This window comes from Balearica regulorum, chromosome Z, assembly GCF_011004875.1.
Source record: "Balearica regulorum gibbericeps isolate bBalReg1 chromosome Z, bBalReg1.pri, whole genome shotgun sequence".
Taxonomy (NCBI): Eukaryota; Metazoa; Chordata; class Aves; order Gruiformes; family Gruidae; genus Balearica; species Balearica regulorum.
The window spans coordinates 17,673,121-17,699,445 of record NC_046220.1 but is presented as its reverse complement, the minus strand read 5'-3'; the positions used below and the strand labels follow the sequence as shown (position 1 = coordinate 17,699,445).

The 26,325-nt window shown below is 39.9% G+C and overlaps 1 protein-coding gene across 3 annotated transcripts in view; it reads right to left on the bottom strand.

The window, feature by feature from the left end:
* Positions 1 to 26,325, bottom strand: part of LVRN (laeverin) — a 40,118-nt gene that overhangs the window by 11,519 nt on the left and 2,274 nt on the right. For all 3 annotated transcript variants that reach the window (XM_075740305.1, XM_075740306.1, XM_075740307.1), the window contains exons 2-13: positions 20,315 to 20,457; positions 18,963 to 19,102; positions 15,652 to 15,778; positions 13,284 to 13,438; positions 11,813 to 11,926; positions 8,716 to 8,859; positions 8,357 to 8,422; positions 8,156 to 8,221; positions 6,919 to 7,088; positions 5,410 to 5,486; positions 2,364 to 2,503; positions 804 to 859 (exon numbers count right to left, since the gene is read on the bottom strand). In XM_075740305.1, coding sequence (XP_075596420.1) covers positions 804 to 859; positions 2,364 to 2,503; positions 5,410 to 5,486; positions 6,919 to 7,088; positions 8,156 to 8,221; positions 8,357 to 8,422; positions 8,716 to 8,859; positions 11,813 to 11,926; positions 13,284 to 13,438; positions 15,652 to 15,778; positions 18,963 to 19,102; positions 20,315 to 20,457 — 1,398 coding nt within the window. The remainder of the gene's footprint in view (positions 1 to 803; positions 860 to 2,363; positions 2,504 to 5,409; positions 5,487 to 6,918; positions 7,089 to 8,155; positions 8,222 to 8,356; positions 8,423 to 8,715; positions 8,860 to 11,812; positions 11,927 to 13,283; positions 13,439 to 15,651; positions 15,779 to 18,962; positions 19,103 to 20,314; positions 20,458 to 26,325) is intronic.

Below are 26,325 nucleotides of genomic sequence, written 5' to 3'. Positions count from 1 at the left end.
AAGTTCAGCATGGCGTTTCTGTGCCTCAGCATATAATTAACAAGAAATTCATTTTTTCCCAATAAAATTCCAGTTCAAGCTCCTCTCCTCCCGAACAGAAACATTTCTAGTGTACTTACATAGGTGCACAGTTCTATAATTCACAGTTGCTTTTCTTATTACAAACTAGGTTTGAACTCTCTTATGAGAAAGGATGTGCACGAGAGGAGGAATGGGAATTTCTACTTCTTCCTCTCAGAGCTACCTCCACAGCCTCTGAGGTATGCTTGGCTACTTCCTCCCTGAGCTCCCACATCATAGGTCTCTGATGCTCTTGGGATCTCTGGTACATTTGAGGCACAGGCATATTCATTGCTTCTTCAGCTCTCTTCAGTACTGACCTCTCTAGCACCACAGACACGAACAACCAAGTCATCCATCAGCAAGAGAAGTGAAAGAGGTATTATGAGCAAGGCAAGACAGCATAGCTGAGATAGCCCAGAATAAACTAAGGAAAATTCAGAGTGTTCATTCAGAATCTTTCTTCTGTTACAGCAAATGTAGGTTAGTCCCTAAAAAATTCCTGATAGTGCCATTATTTAAAATACTTCCTAGGAGTTGGAAAGAAAGTTAAAAGAAATTTTGAAAGAAATCGCTCAGCACTGACAGAGGAATGGATTAAATGCTTAATTCCTCCACCATTTTGTCAAAACAGTTGTTCTTATGAGGAACATATGGGTAGGAATGAATGAAGCAGAAGTAGCTATGTTGAATGCAATCGTGTAGTGTAATCATTTTCTATGACATATTCAAAACATACTTACTGTGTCAATGCAAAACCATCATCTATCAGCTGGAACCTGCTGACAGCGGGAATAGCCTGCAGAAAGCATTCATGTGGCATTAAGAGATCTAAACATGTCAGTAAGAGTTAAAAAAGCTTTACTATGTTTCAGAAGGATAAAACAAGTCCCTAACACTTTTTCTAAGCCAAAATCTTCTACAAAACATCATAAAATGGATCCTGCATTTTAAGCTGAAATTATGTATATGCTTTTAGGGATGTTATATATATATAAAAATATATAAATATACAGCTACATAATATATCTATAAATATACAGGTACAGTACATGTATGTAGCATGGAATTTCAAGACCACTCTTACTTGCATGCTGTAATAAAAATTAAAATATGGAAATGCTACATTTCCTAAAAATATCCTAGTTATATCATTTTGGTACATTTTTTCCTTTTGAGGCTTCAGTTCAGAATAGGTGTTCAGATTAGTCCAGAGCAGAGTGTCTGGCACTATCATGAATTAAATGACCAAGGCAGAGCCTACAGCTCGTGCTCTCATGAGGATCACTGGTCCCTCCTCCTCTCCTCCCGCTTCCATGCCCTTTCGGTTCAGCTGCTGCTAGAACAAGCCTTCCCACTGACCGGTGCCAAAAAACAGCCCCAAGTCAGCACACACCTGATTTCCTGCTGGCTTAGATTTGCTGTGAAAGAAAAAAGCCTAGAGGAAAGGGAAGCCAGTGTGCCATGGAAAGATTTAACCACACCACATGCTCTGATTGGCTTCGTGTCCCGACCTTCTGGAGAAGTCATCTAACTGCACTGATTACTATTTTACTGAAAGTTTAAACTTTCTCACCATTGTTACTAAAGCCAATGAGCTGACATTACTACTGGAACCTCTGGCTCACTCTAGGGCTAAGCAACATTAAATACAATGCAACACCATATTCAGCCACATGTATAGGCTGTTCTGTACCGTATTCACCTCAGCCTAAGCTGTAGCAACTCAGGCGTGGGATGAAATCAACTTCGAGTTATAGTGTCCATAGAGGACTGAAAGAGCCCGAGTAGAACTGATTGGAACTTCTCTTCTAAGAAAAAGCTCCACCAAAACCAAAACCAACCAAAAAACCCAAGTCAGATGATGATTTTTTTTTAAATTTCACTGGCAGAAACATTGTGCTTTGAGGAAATGTGGAAATAAAAAGCTTTCTCCCAGCTTTCCTTCTCCATGTTTATCTAACAGCAGATAAAGCTCAGTCACACTTCCATACCAATAACTCTTTGAGCAAAATTTAAGAGATTGGAAGAACCACAAGATGTTAAGACAACTTTGAAGACAGAATGCCATGTCATGTAAACTTATTTTTCATGCTTATGTGAAACTATTTGGCCTGTTCCTTTTCCACTATGGAAGGCTGCTAGTGACTTCAGTGATGCAATGGTGGATCATTTCTTCTTCTGTGATATGTGAGTTTCTCATTATTCCAGGTTTTCATCAATCTGATTACTGGTAAGAACTGCAAGAAGAAATACATGGCAAGAATCTGTTCATAAGCTTGAGAAAACAAGTATGATCTTACCTTTGGATCATTTTCAAGCAAGCGTGCTAATCTTTTTAAGTTTAACTGATCATAGTTCACTCTGTAGTATCCACTTAAATTTACATTTAGCAGGATCCAGTCATATTCTGACTCCGATACTTGCATTTCAGGAAACATTTCTGTGAAGCGACAGTAAAATGTCTCATTTTATTTTCTGCGCACTGCTAAATTATCTTGCATGTATAAACACTGGACTCAGTGGTCCTCTGAGACCTGAGACACAATTTTGAGCTTGAACTCAAAGAGAATCCCCCTAAAGCTCTGTGCATTTTTGATCTCTGCTCTGCACAAAAGAACTTCAACCAAGCCCTCTGGTACCGACCACCTTGACATGGCAAAAGGGAGGCTGAAGACCCGCTTTGCTCCTACCCTTTAGCTTGTAGGCAGCTGGGAGAGTTCAAAAAGGTTACCCAAGCATAAACAGTCTGGATGAGGAGCAATACCCTCACATGCTTGCTGCAGGGCATGCACCCCCAGCATGCCTGCTGCTGCCAGTGCTGCTCCAAAACACAACACTCAGTACCTTATGGAAGAACTGACCACTTACCAGTATTCACATAAATGGAGAACAAGGAAAGCAAAACAGTTAAGTTTATGCAATAGACAAGTAATCAAAAAATTTTATTTTAAATAAAATAGTCCCATAGTCCTTTTGAGTTACATCACTCACTAAAGGCCTCCTTCTGCAGTCCTATTTCATCTCACTACTGCCTACTTTATGTGTGCTTGCCTGAACACTTGCTCCTGATAGCCTACAGTACATCTGAAGGAGCCACCGCAGCCCTGAAGGCTCTAAGCTGCCTCATCAGAAGAGGATTCAAATGCTGCTTTAACTGGCTATGATCATCCTGACATAACACAAATTCTCTTAAGACAATAAATCAATATTGGTGAGTAGTCTAGTCCCAGCACTGCTTTACTCCGAACAGATGACTGAAACTTCAATTTGTTTTGACAGAGCAAGTACTACAGGATTTATCCTCAGTCATCTTCACAAATTAAATGAGATGGAAAAGTGGCTTAACCATTTAAAAACTGCATGGGTGGCTAGAAGTTGGCACTAGCAGTACTCCCCCTTTAATGGCATATTGGTTCAATGCTCTGCTTATCATCAAGAGCACTTTTAGATCCAGCTAAAATAGCTAAACTATGGTCCTCCACTCCCCAGGCTGAGTGAAACATGTTCTACCATAACAGCACCATCCTCCTAGAGTGTCTTTTTTTGCTGTGCAGACATCTCACTCAGGGACAGTGACCAACACAATTACATGGGCAGCAGCTAAGTATGTAGACTTTGCCTAAGGAGCCCTAAACCAACAGGACAGGCTTTTAACACGGTACAGTGCAGTGCTGTATGAACATGCCTGGCTGCTGGTAGCAGCCCAGCTTGGAGCTCTGAGTTTAATTTAACCCATTTAGAAGATAAATTAGTGCCTGCAGAGCTCTTTGCAGCAAAAATACACATGCACAAAATCACTTCTGAGATGTTTCCTCTTTATGTATTGTTATGCCACTGCAGCAACTATTCCAAAATTCAAGTTAAAAGTGTACTTTGTACCAAATTCATTTACCAAAACCATTCTAATGAATACCTCTAAATGACAACATAGCAGTTCTCCATTAGAAGCCATTTCAATCTCACAGGAACTAAGTGGTAACTGAATTTAAAATTACCCTTTTCTACCTTTGTAAGAAACCATTTGGTTTATTTGTGCATCAAAAAGTCAAAAAGAAAATTATTATTATTTTAATCTCAAAACGTGAATGCAAGTTCCTTGACTGAATAATGTCTGGTAAGTTTGATATATGGCTTTCAAATACAAGTGGTATGTGTTTTAAAGACTGAATTTCTATTTTATCATAGTCCCTTCAGGCAGATGCATCCTGATGGGTTTTTTTAATAACTTCTGTAGCTCTTAAGTCACATGATACATGAGGAAATGGAATTGGTATCAATTCAACAGTACAAGCTTAGCACGTGACACTAGTCCTTCCAAACAAGTGCTGCCTAACAATTCGTTTCTGCAAATGTTCTAATTTTTAACCTTAGCAATCACTGGTTTATTTAACTTTAAAGCATTCAGAGGAATAAACATCCACTGTTTCTTTATTTACTTGTGAAATGATCACTCAAGCTATCTTACTCCCTGAAAAAGAGGGAAAGTAGCATTTAGCCACTGCAAACAGAGGGTGGAGAGCTGCAATACGCACACAGCATAAACATGAGTTTCTGTATCTCATTGTAACTCATTACAAACCTGATGGAGTTCAGGGCTGACTTGCCAAAGAAAAATTATTACCCCATTCTAATGACTACATTTCTTCTTTCTGAAAAAAATATAGCTGTTTATTGGAAAGCACCGAGATGAGAAAGAATTGAATGTTGATTGGAGATGCCCATAAACTCACTTTTCCACTATAAGCCTTTAAAACTTTTTTAAAATGCTACTGTTTTGATAAGAGTATTTTTGCATTTAATTTGCATAAACAAATTAAATAGTGTTGAAAATATTCATTTTCTGTTTTTACAGATATCCATGCGTGACGATGTTGGGTCACTTCACACAGCTGGTTTTAATTTTTTCAGTCTTGTATCTACTACTTGAGCTGATAATTTTCTGATATATCACAGCTGAGATCCTACCTATACTCAAAAGCTGCCATTAACTTCAATGGGATCTGCTGGGGTAAGAATGATACAAAAGCATGAAGGGCGAGGAGTTTGGATTTGTGTACAAAATGACAAAATAAAAGTTATTGTGGAAATCTCTACTCATAATATGCATTCTATCATATTATTAAAAACATACACTGAAGTTTGATGCAACATAGAAAAAACCAATATATTAACCTATTTGAAAATCTATTGCTATTGTAACATAAAATTAACACAACAGGTAAACACAGACATTTCTGTAATGAAGTTTTATCTCCCTATTCAATTCAAATATATCTTCTGTTTATAGAAGAGTTAGGTGTGTATTTATCAGCTTGGTTTTAGCACGTGAACAAATACATTACTTACTGCTGCTTTTATCTAGCCACATTAAGGGTTGTGATGATCCATTTCTCATCCAAGAAACAGGAATAATCCATGTGTTACTTAACAAAAAAAAAAAAAAAAGAGATAATATAATTAATTCTGATGCTTAAAAAAACCCCTCTCAGCTGATGCTAAACTAGATTGCAGATGAGATCCTTCTTACAAGAATCTCCATGTACCCTCTCTCCTCTCTGATGCATAAAATCTCATCAGATGGTGGTACTTATGCTGGATCAGCACTTCGGTTCGTCAAAGATAAGGGAGTTTTAGCATCGCTTTAAACAGGCACTCATATCTAGAATATTGTTTGATGCTAGGTATTTGAATACCTATCTCTGTGCTCTGGCTCTCCTTCTTCAGGCAGTAATTTTATTCTCCTCACTTATTACACTTCACCCTATTTCTGGAGAATATAAAGCTCCTTTTCAGAAGAGTATCTACTAAAAAAGGCCCCAGGCAAGCAATACAACTGTAATTCTGACAACTGTAATTTCCTTTCTGAGGGAATGTAAAACTCCTCATGAAAACAGATGAAAGCGTCAAAACCCTAAAAAATTCTGTAATACATGTCCTGGATTTTCTTACATTCACATGGTATTGCCTCTTGCTAACTACAGTAAAGGACTTAACATTTGTAACTTGGAACTCCTTATCTGAGCTAACTAAAACTGCTGAATGGACTAACGCTCTGCAATTCCTGGACCCTGGGAGCAAAGGAAACTCTGTGGTTCTCGTCAAAATTTCTTTTGGCTGTTTGTATGACCAGCAATAGCAGCCAGGGAAAAAACTGTTTCAGGTTTTGCTCTCCTTTATACTTTTTCCCTGTGTGAGAACTTGTCTTATGGACCCTGTCCATGCATCCCAAGGCTCATGACAACTGCTGAATATCATGAAAGTTCAAACTCTAACCATGAATTTCCAAAGTGGGTGACCAAAGGCAGCTCCTTCTATCCTAGGCATCTAAATAAGCAGCGCAGCTTTCAAAAGCACCAGGCACTCAGCAATGCTTACTGACAGGAACTTTAGAGCTGCATGTAAGGTATACTCGGCACTTTCTGAGAAAGGGGTTATTTATATAAGTACTTCAATGCAATCCCTTTATCCTTGCCGAGCAGAAGACACTGGGAATATGTGCACTGGAAAGAAGATACAGCACGGTTCATCCAGGTTCCCAGTCCATACAAATGAAGGATGAGGAAAGAAAAAAATGCCAGGCAAAAGTCCCACCCTGCAACCTATCCATGGCCTGTGTCTGTCCTTACAAAGCCATTATGTGGCTGGAAAAGTCACTACTCCAGAGGAAAGCAACCTTTTGGCAAAACAAGAAGCTCACAGAACTATTGCAAACTCCAGCCTCAGATTTTACTTGACAGCTCGTGACAAGAAAAAACATAAACTTAAGAAATCAGATGGTCAAAACGTGTCGTAACTGAAGAGTTTCCCGCAAAAAATAGGATATAAACATACAATAAAAACACAAGCTAAACATACTTGTAAGAATCAGTACTGTTTTCATTCTTTTTATTAAGAAATTGTTCCTGACTGATTGTGCCCGTGGTTACATTTAATGTTAAAACTGGAAAACCATTTTGGCACGTCCAGGAATCCATTACTTGTTTTACAGATGCTGGCAACTGAACTTTGTCCTGTGCATCTACGACCTGCAAGAGAAACAGAAATTAGAAATACTTACAACAAACAGGGACTTACTGATATTTCTTAGCAACAGTCTAGGGGTTGTTCTAACATATTAGAGAACATATAACTGCTTAGCAGTTTGGTGATCCATGCAAAAAATCAATGTAACAAAATCCAAAGGACATTATTAACATTATAAGAAAGACGGCATAAGCCTCTTTAGGAATTATGAAATACTGAGATGACATTTCTCATTCTTATAACCTGACTGCTAACCTTTCTCTTTATAGTGTTAATATACTTACACCCGTGCATCACTATGACAGACTTGATTTGTTAATTCCACTAAATAAAGCTGCCAGAACACAAAGATTTTTAAGTGACTACCTAGTGAACAAACTGAATAGTAAAGACAAACTAAAAAAGATACTAAGCTCAAGTCCCAACTAGTGTGAAGTGGTACAGTCAATGTTGGCTTAAAAGATGTGGCAGCCTTGCATATCTGAAATTGTGGCACTCTCATTCTTAACCCAAGACTGAGTCTGCAACACAGTGGAAGCCTTCTTTAGAGGAAGAGGAAAGTGAAATTTTTAAAAATAAACCTATTATTAGCACCTGTTTTCTTACTCAGATTTGTGCCAAAACCAGCAAAGTGTGAACTGCTGAGCTACTGCCCTGTGTATAGACTTTGCTGGATCTGTGACATATCAGCACCTTTGATCATCAAGCCCAGAGCATCACACACTCTGATCTGGCAGAACTTAAGCTCCAGAAGAATAGGCTATGCAATTTCATGTAGGCTTAGACGATCTCCATGAAACCCCAAATTCCACCTGGCTCTGATTTCCCATCTCATCTCTCTACTCCTTGTACTTAGCTCCAGGTACTGATCTCAGGTGCAGTAAAGCAGCCAAATAAACACTTGTGAAGGAAATCATTAGCCAAAAGAGCCAGCAAAGCAAATCTTATGCAAGAGGAGGACTGCACTAGGGATAGCCACATTCCAGTGCAGTCTTCTACAAATAGTATATGCCCTAAATTTGGACTGTGCCAAACAACAGAGCAAGAATACTAGAGATAAAATGAGTACCATCTGTATGTGGGTCCAGAGATCATCTTGGTTAGCATTTGAGAAGGAAAATTGTCTCAGATATGACTGTAGGGAAACAAACAGAAGAATCAGAATTCATGAGCGTTCAATGAAAAACATCAGCAAGACAAACAGTAATTTGTACAATTGTCATTTTCAAGCTTATAAATCAAAATGAAGGCATTAGTCTTTCAAACTTACAGTAAGTGCTCTGATAAACAACTTCTCAGTCAGGAAACCAGAAAGCATCCAAGTAATAGAAGCTCCCTGAAGTACAAAAAAAGCAATGAGAAAACATGAATTATTATTGTGATTATACTGCAATATTTTTTCAAACTATATTTCAGAGAAGTTAGTCAGTCTACTCCTAGGCTTCGTATTTCACAGAGATTAGAAATGTTTTCACCATTTCTTTCACAGCCAAATAGATTTGCAACACCCAATAAATTTGTATGTGCAGCAGAAACAAATTTTGAATGAGAAAACAAGCTATCAAAAGCATTGTCATTCAACAGTTTCTCTCAAACCTACTTTGTACCATTAGTTTAGAGTATACTAACCTTGTTGTATGTGATGCTGTCAAACAGAGACATTAAAGAAAATGATCCTTTGATCTTGTCTTCACTCTCTGACAAAGATCGAACTCCTATTTCATTGTCTTCCCTTAAGACAGGTTGTACAACATGATCATAAAAGATTTTATCCTGCAAGAAAAAGACGAATCTAAGTGAGCTGAACAGAAAATACTTATTCTCAAGGAGAGAATGTAGACTATGGGATTAGCACTGATAGAAATAGTCTGTCAGTGAATAAAAAAAAGATCCTTTTCTCCCTTCCTTAACTTCCCTGTAAACTAAAAGGGACTATACACCCAATCCTAACATTTTCCACATGCAACATTATTAATCACTGAAAACTTTACATCTGAGAAGACTGTGGGCTGGGGCATGACAAATACAATTACAGCGTAATCCTCAGGGGAAAATAAGTCAACTATATTAAACAGCAAATGAACAAATACTGAAAACTTAAAACCTGTATCTCATTTACATTTGTACATCATTAATATGGCAGCATTTTCCTCCTAAATTCTATGTTTCTCCTGCTGCAACACTGAGCAATAACCTAAAAACTAAGCTACTGAGGGTAGCAAGGCTTAACTATGTAGCATTTCTGCTGTCGCGCAGTGAGAACTATGGAAGGAAAATGGCTCCTTTGGTATAAATCAATGAAGTCCTCTTTTTGCCAAATGATGATTCAGTTTCCCCCAAGTGTCTGTCCTAAGACGTGATAGAAAATGACATACTTACAAAGCTGAAGAAAAAAACCCTAAGTTTTTTAAAACACTGCAGGCCACTTTGAGCACATCTCAAGGAAAAGAGCACAGGCTTCCAATTAATGGGATCAAATTTGTTGACCAATTTTTCACCTTGTAAACAGCCAGTAAATTTCATTTTCAGGGTTCAGTTTGTATTTGGGTGGTGATCAGTGGCACAAAGTCTAGTTGGGGGCCAGTGACTAGCAGTGTACCTCAGGGGCAAATATTGGGTCCAGTCCTGTTCAACACCTTCATTAATGATCTGGACAATGGGGCAGGGTGTACCCTCAGCAAGCTTACAGATGACACAAAACTGGGAGAAGTGACTGGTACACCAGAGGGTCATGCTGCCAACTCAAGGGACCTGGACAGGCTGGAGGAATGGGCTGACAGGAACCTCACAAAGTTCAACAAGGGGAAGTGCAAAGTCCTGCACCTGGGGAGGAACAACCTCCGGCACCAGTACGTGCTGGGGGCCACACAGCTGGAAAGCAGCTTTGTGAAAAAGAACCTGGGAACCTGGCTGTCCTGGTGGGCACAAAGATGAAAGTGAGCCAGCAACGTGCCCTTGCAGCAAAGAAGGCTAATGGCATCCCGGGCTGCATTAGGAGAAGTAGTGCCAGCAGGCTGAGGGAGGTGAGCCTTCCCTTCTACTCAGCAACAGTCAGGCCACATCTGGAGTACCGTTACTAGTTCTGGGCTCTCCAGTACAACAGAGACATGGACATCCTGGAGAGAGTCCAGCAAAGGTCACTAAGGTGCTGAAGGGACTGGAGCACCTCGCATATGAGGAAAGGCTGAGAGACCTGGGACTGTTCAGTCTGGAGAAGAGAGGGCTCAGGGGAATCTCACCAATGCATATAAATACCTGAAGGGAGGGTTCAAGGAGGATGGAGCCAGGCTCTTTCCAGTGGTGTCCAGTCAAAGGACAAGAGGCAATGGGCACAAAACAAATCACAGCAGGTTCCCTCTGAACATCAGGAAACACTTTTGCACTTTATGGGTGACCGAGCACTGGCACAGGTTGCCCAGAGAGGTGGTGGACTATCTATCCTCGGAGATATTCAAAAGCCATCTGGACGTGATCCTGGGCAACCTGGTCTAGGTAGCCCTGCTTGAGCAGGCGGGGTTGGGCAAGATGACCTCCAGAGGCCCCTTCCAACCTCAACCATTCTCTGATTCTGTTAATGTCCATGGCTCACAAAACTGCACAAGAAAGCCCCGTATTCTCACACCTGAGTAATTTCGTCTGGATTTCCAAGGCACATCACATAACTGTAATTTATCAAATGGAATTACTGTCCACTATTAACATTTTCTTTATGGACATAAACAAAATGGCAGTTGTTGATTTTTAGAAAGGTAAGCTTCTAAATTAAAAGATTAAAATTAAAAAGGAAACAAGGATTTATTTCCAATTTAAAATTTTGTGGCCTTTCCACTTTTCAATGATATTAAAATACTGTATTACAGAGAATAAAGTGAGCTGTTGTTGAAGTTCAAAGCATATCCCATGACCTAAAAATCCTTCTGACAGAATTTGTTTGACATGCCTGTATTAGTTGCAAATTAAGCATGTAATTAAGTACTTTGGTGAATTAGAAAAGGGAATTGACAAATGGTATTTCATCTGAGCCAATAAAAAGCAGACTGCATTGACTGCAGTCTCGGGCGTGCCCAGACTAAAGGCTTCACCCTTCTTCAGAAGCTGAGGGCACTGTGCACAGACATTTGTGATTGCACAGGTGACTGCACCTCCGCTCGTGGCTACAACTAGCAGCACCTATTCTCCTGTCTCAGAGTTTAATGCAGATGGAGTTTTCCAATGCACCATGGGACTTATGCTTATTCCCATTTGAGTGAAACAGTAAGGAGTTTTACCCTGCTGTCAGATTAGCGATGTGCATTATGTTTGCCTTATCCACAACCAGACCTCCATGGATCCAGTGGGGTAAACAGATTCAAAATGGCCTAACTTAGTCACTGCCTGGTAAAGATCCCTGGGGTATGGGATGCTTGGAAAAGCGCTTGGACAGGCAGGGAGGCAAACTATCAGCTACAGGACCCAGGAGAGAAAGCACACAATAGATCTAGGGCAAAACACCAACTCCTTGTCACTGCAGAATCACAGCTGTCCAGCTGCAGAAGAGCTGGGTATGATCACAGATCCCAGCAGATTGAGACCTTCCAAGGAAGAATCATACCTGCTGGTCTTTCCCAGGGGACTTAAGTTACTAATGCCATTGCTTAATTAAATCCCATCTTCTGCACCTTCCTTTTCTTTGTACATGCTGGAAATTTGCTACCTTAGCTTACCTTCAGTAAGCATTAGTACTTACCAGTGAAAGCTTGGGTTCAACAAAGGTAGCTCCCAGATACTCAAAGTAAGATGCCAGTCCCTCATTAAGCCACAGATCATTCCACCAGTTCATTGTAACCAGATTTCCAAACCACTTAGAAAGAAAAAACATCTCAACATGTCTTTGGACTGCTGTTTTCATTTTTGCAGGTTAAACACACATATCTATGCTGAAGTAACTTTATTTAATGTGTACATGTCAATTGAATAAGATGCTGGATATTCCTTCAGATAGTGAAAATTCAGTAGAAAAAGATGAACCTTGGAAAAAGTCAGAGGTTCAGGGCAGTTGGTTTTTAGTTGTTTCATCTACAATTTTATACCTTGAGTATGGATGTCAGTGCTTTATATCATTCTTTTACTCTATTCATTTTAAACACTTCCCAATAAAATTTAAATATCTAAAAGATCATATCAGGCTATGATTGAAAGTAGGGCATTTATCAAGCAATTACAAAAACATTTTTGATGTTCTTAACAAAAGGAAATTGTCAGGGAAATGATAAACAGAACCAGGGAAATAACCATTTCCAAAATCAGCAAATCCCTATCCTGGCAAGCAATACAACTTCCACAACAGCTCCTACATAATCCTATTTGGCAGATCATATTTAACAAAAAACTGATCATTTGCAGATTTATATTGTATTTGTTAATTCTTAACAACTTGAACTACAGCCTTGTTTTAACATAGACTTTACTGACATTTGTTTTATCAGCCTGCAATAAAAACACTCTGCTCATCTGAAGGTCTGAAAAGTTACAGACCTTGTCAGAAGGGCATACAAGTGCACTAGCCAAGTTAAACTCTTTCACTAACGCTGTTGATTAAGCGCAAACAGTTGTTGCTCTGGCAAACAACAGTAAATTAAACATAGCCCATAAAAAAAATGAAACTGCATTATCATTCCAAACCAAGTAAGAAACAAATTGAAAATCTCTATGAAAACCAGACAAAGGTCCAGCTACAGCATAAAATGTATTCACATTGATTTTGTTCTATCATACCATAGTTTTTTCTTACAAAAAACCAAAATACCTTTTGCAATATGTACATCCACTGGCGCTACCAAAGAATACTCATGAAGTCCATTAATTCTCCCATGCAGTACTGAGTACACTGCATATAGAGAGCACTGTGTCAGCCCTATGTCCCTACAGTGTTTTCTAGCATGGCATTCAGGTACTGTGCAAGAAAAAAAATAAGCAACCCATTAACAGTTTTGCGTCAATGAGTTCTGTGCAGTCAGCATGCAGTCTGTAATATGATAGAACCTGCTTTTAATATTGATTTATTAGTGGAACATAGGATCAAACAGTCTTCCAGTACTCCAGTGCTCACACCTCCTACTGTCAAGTCACCATTTCTATTCTACAGTGACTGCATCATCAGCATCTGGAAAGAAACTACCTCATAGACAAAAAAATATACAGAATTTTTTACCACATGCCTGGTGTCCTAGCTCATGTGACACAATTACGGCAATCATTGCCTTTCTGCTTGTGAATTTATCACTTGGGAGGTACATCAGTGATGATTCTTGGAAAGTCATTAGCCCCCAGTTTTCCATAGCACCTGCTCCAAAATCAGGCAGTGCAACCAGATCTAAATGGATTCAAACAGAGAAAGAAAAAGAAAAAAAACCTTTAAAATTTTTGGAAGTAAAATGCTCACAATTTTAATGCTCACACTGGTTCAGTGTGCGATTAAAGGATACTACATTTTAGTGGTTCTTTGTGATATTATGGCAACACTCTTGCAAATGGTCTCTGAAATTTCTTCTTGTCATACTTTTCATCTATGACTGCCATTCTTTCAGGGAGCCACATAAGAAATTCCTGCAAAGCCCAGATCTGCACTGTATCTTGTACATAGAAATATTTTGAACAAAAATGAAGGCTGTACTCTACCAATGCTAGGAGAGAATATATTCGCTTCTGGTTCTCAGAAATCTCTCTGTATGAGTTTCTCAATGTGTTTGGGAAAGATCATGTTTACCGCTTTCTTCAGACTAGCAACTGATAAAAAAAAAATCTTGCTCTTTCAGCTCTGTGAGTAGAGGGATCCTTTCCACTCTTGTTTGAAAGGTGACTTAGAAACATCATCTCTTTGTTTCCACAGTAGAGCTGTTACCTCTGTACTACCCTCCTGCCTTATGCACAGGAAGCAGTTTTCCAGTTCAAATGTGAGAGCTGGACGAAACATCAAGGATCTCAAAGACAGATACACTGTTTAAACTCAGCAGCAAAGAGCAAAATTTGGAAAAGATACACCGAGCATTTTGGGAGCAGACACAAGCTTGTACTCCAAACCAGCTGATCATGAGCCAGTTCCAGTCCCAAAGCTAGGCAGTAAATGTAAGCATGGTGCTGAACCCAAGCAAAACTAGACTGCATCTCAGCAGGGCTTACTGCCTCAGGCTTACAGCAAAGGCATTTCACTTTCGGTGAGGCAGTCCTCATCTAGCCAGCGTGGGGCAAGACAGTTCACTTATAACTGCATTAAAATCAGGTGAAGACAAACCCTTAAATACCCATTATTTTAAATAAGTTTGTTCTTCATTTCACATTTTGAGTTCACAATAGAAATCTCTAGCATTTACAAGGAGCTATTCTTGGTTGATCTAATCCTATTGATTTTTAAGCAAAACTTCAAAGAAAGTCATTGGGAAATGCAAATGGTATTGCAAGACGTTACAGTGGGGATTCTGTGAAACTGAGATTTACCTAACAGGAAGCCTGCAATACCATTCTTCTACCTCAATTTTGTAGTATTTTTATACTAATGAATTAATGTATTGACACTGCTGCTAAACAGAACACAAGTGTGAAACAGAGTCATCTACGGCCCTTGAGTAGCTTGTGTGATTACTAAGATAACAAAATGTAATGAATGAAGACTGAGTATACTACCTTTTCCACAAGAAGTGTAGTGAGTAATTCTCAAGTTGTTCCAAATACACGGGGAGATAATACATTTACACAGATGAAAATTTATTTATTTCAAGTGCCAAAATAGATTTGACAAATCCACAAATTATCTGGTCTAGAAAGGAGGGAAAATCTTCTCCCACAGTCCTGCAATCTGCTAAGATCATAGGCAGCTCCAAAACTCATTTTAAATAAGAACTGCCTTCTGTGCTCTCAGTATCCTACCAATTTGTATAAAAGAGCACATTTCCCCATAATATTAATGCTGAAGCCCTTGGGAATCCAAGTACAAGAACCAGACAAACAGTACAGTGGAACTACATGACGGCACCCTTTCTTCTTGACTGAAGCTTCACTTAACTCACTTACCTGATGTCCATTTTAAGTAGAAACAATGTTTTCCTGCAGGAATTTTTTTTCTGGGGAGGAATGTGCGGGAGCACTCAGCCAATTCACAGGTACGACGACAGGGGCATATTGAAGAGAGCAAGGAATGCTTTGGGGAGACATGGGTTATGGCAAGCATGGATTTATTAAGAGGATGTACTGACAACAACATCCTTGCCTGGTATAGTCTATGCATCCCAGAAATAGCCATGTGACTGAACAACTCCTTTCTATCCATTTTGCAGCCCCATTTGCCCCTTTATTAGGAAAGGATGCTTTAAAAGAATGAGAGGGATGTAAAGGTAAGAGTGCTGAGGCATAGGCTGATAAGAGCCATGATGCAGAAAGGCAAATTCAGTGAGTTAAAGCTTAGGGGTTTTTTCTTCCATAAATGTGGTAAGCTGTAAAAAGAGAATACTGCAAAAGAACCCATTGCTTCTGTGAATATTACACCAGCAGCAGCCATTTCTGGTCCATTTAAGAAAATAAGTAATATCTCACCTGTCTTTGGCAGAGGGTAGCTGACGTTAAGTAAGTCTTCCAGAAATGAAAATATTGGGCCTGTGATATTTAAAGCATAGTCAACATACCCATTTTTAACTGCCTCTTTCCGAGCCCAAATACGTATCTGCAATAAAACGAGGAAGTGTTATTTTACACAAACCTCTTATTTTCATTTTCTTTGCTTCTCTTCTGTGAATCATTGTTTGAAAATGCTGTCTGTCCACACCAGAACTTGCAATGAAGCTTTTAATGAAAAAAATATCCAACTCAAGTTTTGCTGGACCTAACAAAATGTGGCACAGTGCCTAATCCTCCTAAAATCTAGGAGAGTTCCAGCACTTCAAAAGGGCCAAGACTTGAATCCATCTACACATTGCTGGAATAAACGGACACTTTTATTAAACGGGAAATGCTGTAAAACTATTTGAAGTCACACATCTTAAGCCAATGCATTCCAGCCAGTGAATATGGGTGACAAACTCTCCTTCAGACCACCACTATTTCCCTGAAGAGAGAGAAATGGATGTTCAGAGTGTGTCTGCTGCCTGAACATACACATCTCTCCTCCTGAACTTTCTCACAGCATGAAACAAACCACTGGCCTCTCAGTGCTGTTGGAAACAGCAGATGACATCTGAGCAGATGATATTCAAGCAGATGACATCTGTACTTCTGAATAACGGAGACAGCAGCAGCAAGCAAAGCTTTCCCCTCCCATGCCCATTTGCTCTGTCACAGTACTGACGAGGGCAGCTGTTTGCCCAAGGTGATGGAGCAGACTGAGACTTTATGTATCTCTGTATCTCTGGATGCAAGACCCTTCCCAGGAGCCTAGCAGCTCAAAGCCCCCACATTTATTGCATCTAAATGCAATACATGGCCTCACAAGGAGCTGCACAGCCAAAAGCTAAGAGCACAGTTGGGAAGCATCAGGATTTTATTTACAAGGGAAAAAATAAAGTCAACAGAGTATCCTCAGCCTCTGAGCCCCTCTTCTCAGCCAAGGCTTCAGAGGAGATTCAAAGACCAGATCACTTCACTTTGCAAAACTTAAACACAATGGGCAGACTTAAAATCCTACTTCTAGTATGCGCTTTGAGTTATAATGACACTGTTTCGGGTTGTAAATTACTTACCAGCAATGACAAAATGGACACAACGAACATGCTCACACAAACACTGTGGAGGCACAAATTGAGCAACTCTGTCTGAAATCAAAGGGTGAAATACCGTCTCCCCTCTATCTCACAGATCATGGGTGGTGCCACTTCCCTCTGAAAAATGCTGGTTTGAATGCTTAGCTTTGCTAACTCCTGTCAATACACATCAGCCCAAGAAAATCGCACCAGTCAGAGCCGTAAGCATCCAACATGTTCTATACAGTGGATGGCAGGTATGATCTTGTGGTGGGTTGACCCTGTCTGGAGGCCAGGTGCCCCCCAAAGCTGCTCTATCACTGCCCTCCTCAGCTGGGCAGGGGAGAGAAAATATAACGAAAGGCTCCTGGGTTGAGATCAGGACAGGGAGAGATCACTCACCAGTTACCGTCATGGGCAAAACAGACTCAACTTCGGAAAAAATTCATCTAATTTATTACCAAACAAATCAGAGTAGGATAATGAGAAATAAAATCAAATCTTAAAACACCTCCCCCCAACCCTCCCATCTTCCCAGGCCCAACTTCACTCCCCATTTCTCTCCCTCCTCCCCCCCAGCGGCACAGGGGGACGGGGAATGGGGGTTGGGGTCAGTTCCTCACATGCTGTCTCTGCCGCTCCTTCCTCCTCAGGGGGAGGACTCCTCACACTCTGCCCCTGCTCCAGCCTGGGGGCCCTCCCACGGGGTGCAGCCCTTCAGGAACAGACTGCTCCAGCGTGGGTCCCCCACGGAGTCACAAGTCCTGCCAGCAAACCTGCTCTGGCATGGGCTCTTCTCTCCACAGGGCCACAGGTCCTGCCAGGAGCCTGCTCCAGCATGGGCTTCCCACGGGGTCGCAGCCTCCTTCAGGTGCCTCCACCTGCTCTGGCGTGGGGTCCTCCACGGGCTGCAGGTGGATATCTGCTCCACCATGGACTTCCATGGGCTGCAGGGGGACAGCCTGCCTCACCATGGTCTTCTCCAGGGGAATCTCTGCTCCAATGCCTGGAGCACCTCTTCCCCCTCCTGCACTGACCTTGGTGTCTGCAGGCTGTTCCTCTCACATATTTTTACTCCTCTCTTCTGGCTGCAATTGCTCTTGGTGGGTTTGGGTTTTTTTTCCTTCTTAAATACATTATCCCAGAGGCACTACCACTGTCACTGATGGGCTCAGCCTTGGCCAGCAGCAGGTCTGTCTTGGACCTGGCTGGCATTGGCTATATTGGACGTGAGGGCAGTTTCTAGCAGCTTCCCAGAGAAGCCACCCCTACAATCCCCCCGCTCCCAAAACCTTGCCATGCAACCCCAATACAGACACACCAAGTCAATTCTTCACTTTAAAAAGGAGCTAATACTGTGCTTCCTTGGTCACCTCTGCACTGTCCTCTCACCTTGTCCCACCTTTCCCCAGTAGGATGACAGTGAAGAAACCATGTGCCATCATTTATTAAGGATAGCAAGTATATGCTACCCTTAATAGCTTTATGCTTGAATTTATTATTTATTTTGGAACATCTTTCCCCTGTTGACTTTCAGCAAAAGGAAAGTGAAACGACTGGTGCCATCGGAGTGTATTTTTTAACAGATTCCCTCAAGAAGCTTTGCCATTGTAGTGTAAGAGCAAAACTGAATACTCACTGATGGAGAAGCTTCAAACACAAACCAGTCACTTTTGGAGGCTAAAAAATGTGCCCACTGCAGAATAAAAGGTTAAAATACTAGTGTACAAAATGCTTGGAGCACAGTATTGCTCCCACTGATGTCATGGCACCGCTCCTCAAAGGGTCTTGAAGAACAAGGCACTGAGCTTCAATGGTTTGTCACAGCAGTGGAAATGGATATTTTTTCCAACTAAGAGAGCTAACAAGATAAGACCCTGAATTATGACCAGTACTTTCTGCAACATAGCTGAAGTTTTAACATACAGAGCCTATACCTACTTGTGGAATTGTATGAAATGATCAAGACAGGACAATAAACTAATTGTCCTAAGGGAAAGCTTTCTGGAGAAATATCTGCAGGATAAATGTTAACAGTTTTGCCACATAAGCAAATAGTTTTGAAACAGAAAGCACAGTTAATGTCAATGATATCTTCTAAAGCACAAGATGTACCACAGAGCAAATTTCTGTTGTAAACTGCTATAATGTATTACGCAGTCTCATAATTACCTCATTTCCTCGCTCAGTTCTGGTGACATAATCAAAATCACAAATCACAAAAGCAGTCAAGTAAGTTGACATTTTCAGTGAAGTGTTAAATGTGGTAACAGCCCACAGGCTTCCGTTCTCATCCTTCATTTCAGATACATCTAGAAAAAATATCAAAGAAATATTCAAATCATTGCTCTTCCATAACAAATAAGGAAATTTGTGTTTTCTGCATGGTTTTTTACACCTCTCTTTAATATGCTGTATTTCTGCACTACCTTCATATGTTTCTGGTAGAAGGCACGTAGCCAGCCTCATTGCTATTGCCACGTATCAGAGTCATGACCTTCCATGTAAACAACAAAAAATCCACTCTTGAGCTTCTTAATTGAAGTCTTGGAAGGATATCAACTGTGTCAGTTTTAGGATGTGGGCAAACCTTGGACAATTTATCCCATGCTGCATATCTCTAAAATGTATGACCTATTATGATTCAAATATAGGTCATGTGTGCCCCAGAATTATGAAATACTTCATCAGATACCTTCCTTCTACATAAGAGAGAAGTGGACAAGACTGTCAGGGGAATAAAATGCTTTAAGTGATTCCACAGAGATTCCCATCTATTATAATATAATCTATTACTTAGCTTCCATGTGAATCTCACAAAACTTCCTGTTATAGCTGAAAATTATTGAGGTGAAAAATAAAGATTCACGGCACTGAACTGCAGGAAAAAAGATACTAAGAAGGAAGCAAGAGATCCAATAGATTTCCGTAGGAACACTAATTTACAGAATTTGTTTGGAACCTTATACTCCACACGCATCCCACACAAGATCGCAGCAAGAGACAGGAGAAGCATTTCCAGAGCTTTATAGTCTTCTCGTTCTTATTCTGCACATACACAGAAGGCTATAGTGTCTCTGCCAGGTAAAACAATTTTTTGTATGTCATAAATATGTCTTAAAATCTACTTGGAATGAAAGGAATCCCTTCATACACACAATTACAGGCTTTGCATACTGGGGCTGCCATTTTGTTTTAAGCAGATGTCACGCAGTGAGACAGACACACTGACTAAGCAGTAAATGCCAGGAATCAAACCCTACGCAGCCTCCAGCAACCAGAGGACAGTACATCTTAACTTACAAACCCACAGAATTATTGCCATCAGAGACATTAATTACGAATAACTGTCTCCACATTTTTTACTTCATAGGCACAGATTTTCTGTGCGTTTTCAAGGCATTAGCACATGGACAACAGAACACTGCTGTATCGGATGACATAGTCTGTTCAGATAAATTACACCCTTTTAAAAAGTAATGTAGGGGGAAAAAAACCCGTAAGTCTACTTGCTGTTTACCTACCAATAGCAGGCATGTTGGAAAGAGCCACATAGCTTGGGTCATGGACAATTCTGATATTAAATGTGGCCTTCAAGGCAGGTTCATCAAAACATGGATAAACTGTCCTGGCATATGTTGGTTCCAGTTGGGATGCAATCAGCATACTGTATTAAAAATACAAGTAAGATTAATCCAGCACGCTACAGATGATAAAAATCAATATATAGTTTATAGAAACACCAAATTAGAAAAAGCAAGAAGTGACTCACATAGATATGCAAATTTGGAAAAGGTTTGGTTATTATTTAAAGCCATGATCAAATCCCTGTGCCCAATAGTCAGTTCAGTTTGGATGCTTCTAGAGAAAAGCAGTCTTTTTTAATTAGGTCCTTTTCTTTTTTTTTTTCCCCTCACAGCCTCACAGGCCTTTTCCAGATATCATATTTTAAATATTTGAGCTTTCTAGTTCATTTATTAACACAGAGTTGATTTAAGTTTTGCACACAGCAGGCCAGAGCTCAAAAGTGATACAATGGCCAACTTTAATTTCATAATTAGAATCTCTCTGTACATCTGCTCCTCCCTCTAATGCATGCACTCTTATTTTAATGGTACATTTTAATAAAAAAATGTAGTAACTGTTAGGTGACTGCGTATACATGCACTTGAACATTTCTGTCAAATCACACAGAGAAGAACCCCAGGGAAAGCAGCACCAGGGCTATCCCAGTGCACTGGCAAATCCGGGAAAACATTCAAGAGAATCCTTTTCTACCTTAAGCTATGGAGCCTTGCCTCACTTGGGGCAAGATCTCTGTGACACACTGTGAAGGATGTGTCCTCCTGTTTGAACTGACTGAACTTTGGTCCAGGCAGATGCTCAGCAAGAAGGCTTAACTGATATTAATCCTGTTGTGTGATGCCAGCAGTGAGAACCCAGCACCAAATCCAAAAAACACATTTGGCTGGAAACTGGGCTGAAAAACATCCAAAACTGCCTTAACAGCATAAAATCAAACTACAAATCAACCACTTTACACTATAAGTATCTGTAGCCATCAGGGTCCGTCAAGCTCTCCCTCCATAGCAGCTGGCTGCATGGCGGTGATCTCCCCTTGAGAAGGGACGCCTCTCAAGGTTACCCCTCAAGGCTGAGAGATCCTTTCCCTGACACCAGACATCAGTGGGTTAGTAAGTGACATTTTTGGCATGCATATAACATTTAAAATACGTATAGTAAGCTTAAACAATAATCCCATACTAACTTTAAGTGTAGTCAATAGTACAGTATTGACTGCCAATCCATCTGGACTTATTAAATATTTTACACACTTAAATTTACTGATTAGAATTCAATAAACTAACTACTTGATCAGATCTGTCTGAATGATCTCTCACTCTTCTGTGATACACACTGGCTGGAATCAAAAGATAAATCACCGTGTCCCATGGCCACAGTTTCAGAGAAGAGCTGTACATCTGGGCTGTTCACGTTAGGGCAACTTTACCAGGAATTAGAAAAAAATACGCATGCAATGGTTCTCAAAGCTCCATACCTATCAGCCAAGTAGTAGCCAGCAGCTGGGCATACAAGAATGGCATAATCTGCTGTTTCAGTGACCTCAATACTATCACAGAGCTAATATTTTTCACCTGTAGTTGAGTTGTTCCCTGACAGTGTATTCACACCAGATTCACAAAGGCTTACACTTAGCACAGAGACATGCCAAATGAGCCAGGAGCCATCAGGTCAGAATCTATACATTAAGCAGCAGTATGTAATGAGTCGGATCTGCACTATGCAGTGGAGTAACAAATCAGATCCTCCTACAAGCACAACGTGACTGCACACAATCATGATCTGTAGCACTCAACCTATGTTTGAAACCTAAGGTTGCATGTTTTCAGATTCCCTTTTGTTGGTACCTGAAATGAATGGATTAGCGTTCCATCGATATTTACATCACTTTGCAGAAAATATACCGCACTGGATGTGGTTCAACCCAAGCAACCGAGTCACTAGCTTCCTGCTTCCATTGACAAATGCCAGCAATGCTTTCCACCCAGTTCCCAAGGCCAGCCCTCCAGGAGCCCCTTTCTTTTAAAAAATGTTTGGCTGTTGCCATTTTTATAGCTGTGCTATCTAACCCTGCTCAAAGGCAATCTAATAAACCCAATGCTGAAAGCATCAGCAGCTCATCTATACTATGTCATCCTCATTTATGATGTTGGGGAACCGAGTTATCAACAGGACAACTGTGTAAAAGCACTGCACTCTCAAAACATGGTACATTTCATTTAACAGACATATCTGATGCTGTACCACAAGACAACTTCTGACATTTAAAACAACCCATGTTGAACACATGTTGATGCACAGTCACTATTGGGACCACGACGTCTATTTTGAAGCAAGGAACGGCTCGAGAGCAAGCAGCACAGTGTATTCGACTTCTTGCCTGTCAGTGCAGGGAGATTTTCTTTACGGACCTGATTCTCTGCGGAGTCAAGTGTGTGCTGTGCCAGCCACCAGCCACCTTGCTGAATGCAGCTGAAACTCCACCTGGGACACAAGTTATCACCTCCTCTCCTCCTTTATCTTGTCCAATGACAGAAAGTGACTTAAACTTCTGCCAGGGTTGCACAGGAGAAGCAAAAGTGATGAGCCAGTTCACCAAGGGAATCAATCACTGAAAATACTCTATATCTCTTTTTCCTATGCAGCAAAGTGTGCTTCTGTGCTTTCAGTTGTGCAATCAATTGCAGCTTGGTTCTAGGAAACACTGAGCAACTCCACGACTGCAACTTTTCCCACAAGAAACCAGCAGAAACTGATGCAGACACTTAGCAAATTTGCCCACTAGAAATTCTTGGTCAAGAATACAATATAGCACATATTGGGCAAAAACATCGTGATATAAAAGAAATATGAGGACAGATTAAATGTTATTTTTCAGGAGGACTCCAAATAAAAAAGAAAAATGGAAATGTTTCATGCATGAAACACAAGTAAGTAGTGTTTCAAACTCTCATTACCTCACATCATTTGTCAGAATGAGTCATTGTTTGGGCTTTTTTATTGTTTTTTTTGGTGGGGTTTTTTTAAGGTGAAGGTATTAGCATGAATTGAATAACTAGCAAACTTTTTTCCACACTGCAATATTATCACAAAACAAATTACCCAAAAGGAAATACATTTTTAAAACAGGGTAATATTGCCTAAGCAGATAAATAAATTCCTCTCAAGTCCACAGTTTTGTGCATAGATTTAATTTTCTTTTTTCATAAGTATCATATAATGCCTCCTTCCCCTCATAAAACAAAATCAAAGTCACAGTACTTTTAAATAATGATAAACAAACAGATAACAGGATCTCTTAGCCTAAATCACTGACAATTTATACTAAACAGTTTTATTTTTTAAGTTAGTGTCTAAAAAGAAGAAAAGGAAAATGAGAAATGCATCCTGTATAGTACATGAATGCCTAGTGTACCCTGCTTCACCCGATAAAAAACCAGAGTAATTGTAGAAGAAATGTTTTATGTTGATGCAAAAAAGTTATTATTCTAAAATTGCCTTCTCATTAAAATGTTATTTGTAATACTGATAGCATAATGGGGTTTTGTGTTAACATCTCTTATAGTTGATTTATTCCACTCTAAAAATATGTAAGAATTAAACCGTAAAACAAACTCTGAAGTGGCTCAAAGTAAGGGAGTTTTACAGTGAGCAGAATCCTGTTCTGTGCAGCAGCTGTCCACAACACTCAGTCCGTTTTTCAGATGAACAGTGCTCAATACTAACATGCAGCTCAAGAAAAAAACAAACCTATTATTTGCTCTGATTTCTGTACCTTGTCTTTGATGGCCATACCCACAGATTCATATAAAACAGAGCTAAGAAGAACTTCAGATCCCCCGCTCTGAGACACAATTAACTGTACCGATGCTGTTCTAATTCCCTTTGTCCTCATTCTAGTAATTGGTACAGAAGCAACTGATAAAAATCAGCACAAATACTGTGTGCAATTACATTTTGGGATGCTCGTTAATACCAGCCCTATCCAGCCAAGTATTTTATAGAAGTTGCACAGGGTATGTGCAGAGTGGCTACCAAGCAAAATTCTCACAGGATTTTGAAACACTGATCTGAACAGTGACATAGAGCCTGCACTTTACTGTACACTCCATGAGGATCCCCTAACCCTGGAGTAGTATACATAAGCTCATTCACAGCAGTCCAAGATCTGTGTGCAGAACAATGCTACAGCAAACCTCCTGCTTCATGCATCATATATGTTTGAACCAGGGCTACTACAGAGGAAGCGCAAAGGCAGTTTCTGTATCTTTCTGCCTACCTACATCCTGGCACAGACTCTCCCAGCTATATGCAGAATACAGATTCCCCATTTCAACAGGAAAGCCTTCAAATACTCAGTGCTGGTGAAATGGGAGCATCTGCCTTTTTTACTTTCTTTGCTCCTGCAAGCACTGCAGACATGGGATGTGTGCTATCCATAAAGAGTGCTCCCATTTTCTGGAGTTTTCTTTTGTATGTAAGACCGATCAGGTGAGTAGTACAAAGTGTCAACAACAGTAAAAATATATGCAGTCATTGATGATCAAACTGATAACAAACAATTTCCATGCTGGAAATTCAGTAAAGTTTGAGCTCTGGTTTATTCTGTTTTCCACAGAGGTGAGGTTAACTCTTCTGAAAATAGCTGTCTCTGCAAACAACTTTCCCACACCACCTTGCCAGTGTGCTCCGGCTCCAACTTGGAGCGAGGACAGGGAACAGTACTTTGTGTCAACTACCTAATTCTGCCAAGCTGCCAAGAGCAATGTGGATATCTGACCAGGAAAAAAGCCAATGCCAAAGCCCAGATGGAACAAACATTTCAGGAACTTTGCTTCTCTTTAGGATATAGCTGTCTACTGAAAGCTTGCCCTTCTGTGCTTAAACTCTTCTGAAACAAGAGGTCTCTCTAGGGGTTCCATAAGCACAAATTACAAAAAACACTAAGACTTGTATGCATGCAAGAAATACAGGAGTCTGCATAACCATAGATAAATGGCACTTTGTCTGTTACAGCTGGTGGTTTAGGTTACGTGCTGAAATCAAAAGCCTACACAGGAATTAGACCCCGAAAGTCTGCTGGATCCAGGTATGAGTCACTTTAGAAGAGCTACAGGGCAGTCTGCTGGACATAGTGGTTTCCTCACTGAATAGTAACAGGCTTTGTACTGACAGCTGAAGGGTACTCAATGTTTTTAAATTGCTCCTGATAGATAATCCATTAGAATCCAACTTTTTGCATCATTAATAGCTTGCTAGAGCTTACAGACTATAGCCCTCAAAACATACCTCCTCAAAAATAATAAAAACAAAAAAAACACAATCTGTTGCATACTCTTGATTTAGAGAAAGCCTTTTTCAAGCAGAAAAGATATGCAAAATCCATTCAAGAATATCAGGAATGCGAGCAGGAACAAGTAACCAAGACAATATGTTATATCTGCAATCAGTTGATTTCTTTTAATTTATTTCAATGTCTGAACACCACTGGCATCTCTTTAACCAGACTGCAGTCTCACATTTCATTAGTGCTTCGTGATGAGCTAAGAATGGAATAGAACAATTGTCATAAATCCTTTAAACAAATGGAAATTGAACTATACACATTATTTTAATGACTTAAAAACATTTTTTCTTATTTTCTACTTTGGCAGCACAGCTGACAATAGCTTTTTTATTTTTTAGATCCTCTGAATTTTACACAGTCTGAATCAAAAAATGTCATAGTCTAATTCAGAGTTTCTTAGATAGGATTTGATTGAATTAATACAGCATAAGAAAGCATCGTGATACAATATTATGCAATTAAGTGCTTGCTCCTTTCTTAATTACTTGGATTTTTAAAATTATGTAAATTAAGCAATGTACTCTAGCTTTTCCTTAACTCAAAAGTTGCACAAATAATCCTGTGAATGAAGAAGTAGCAACTGAAGTAAACCAGAATCTATTTCCT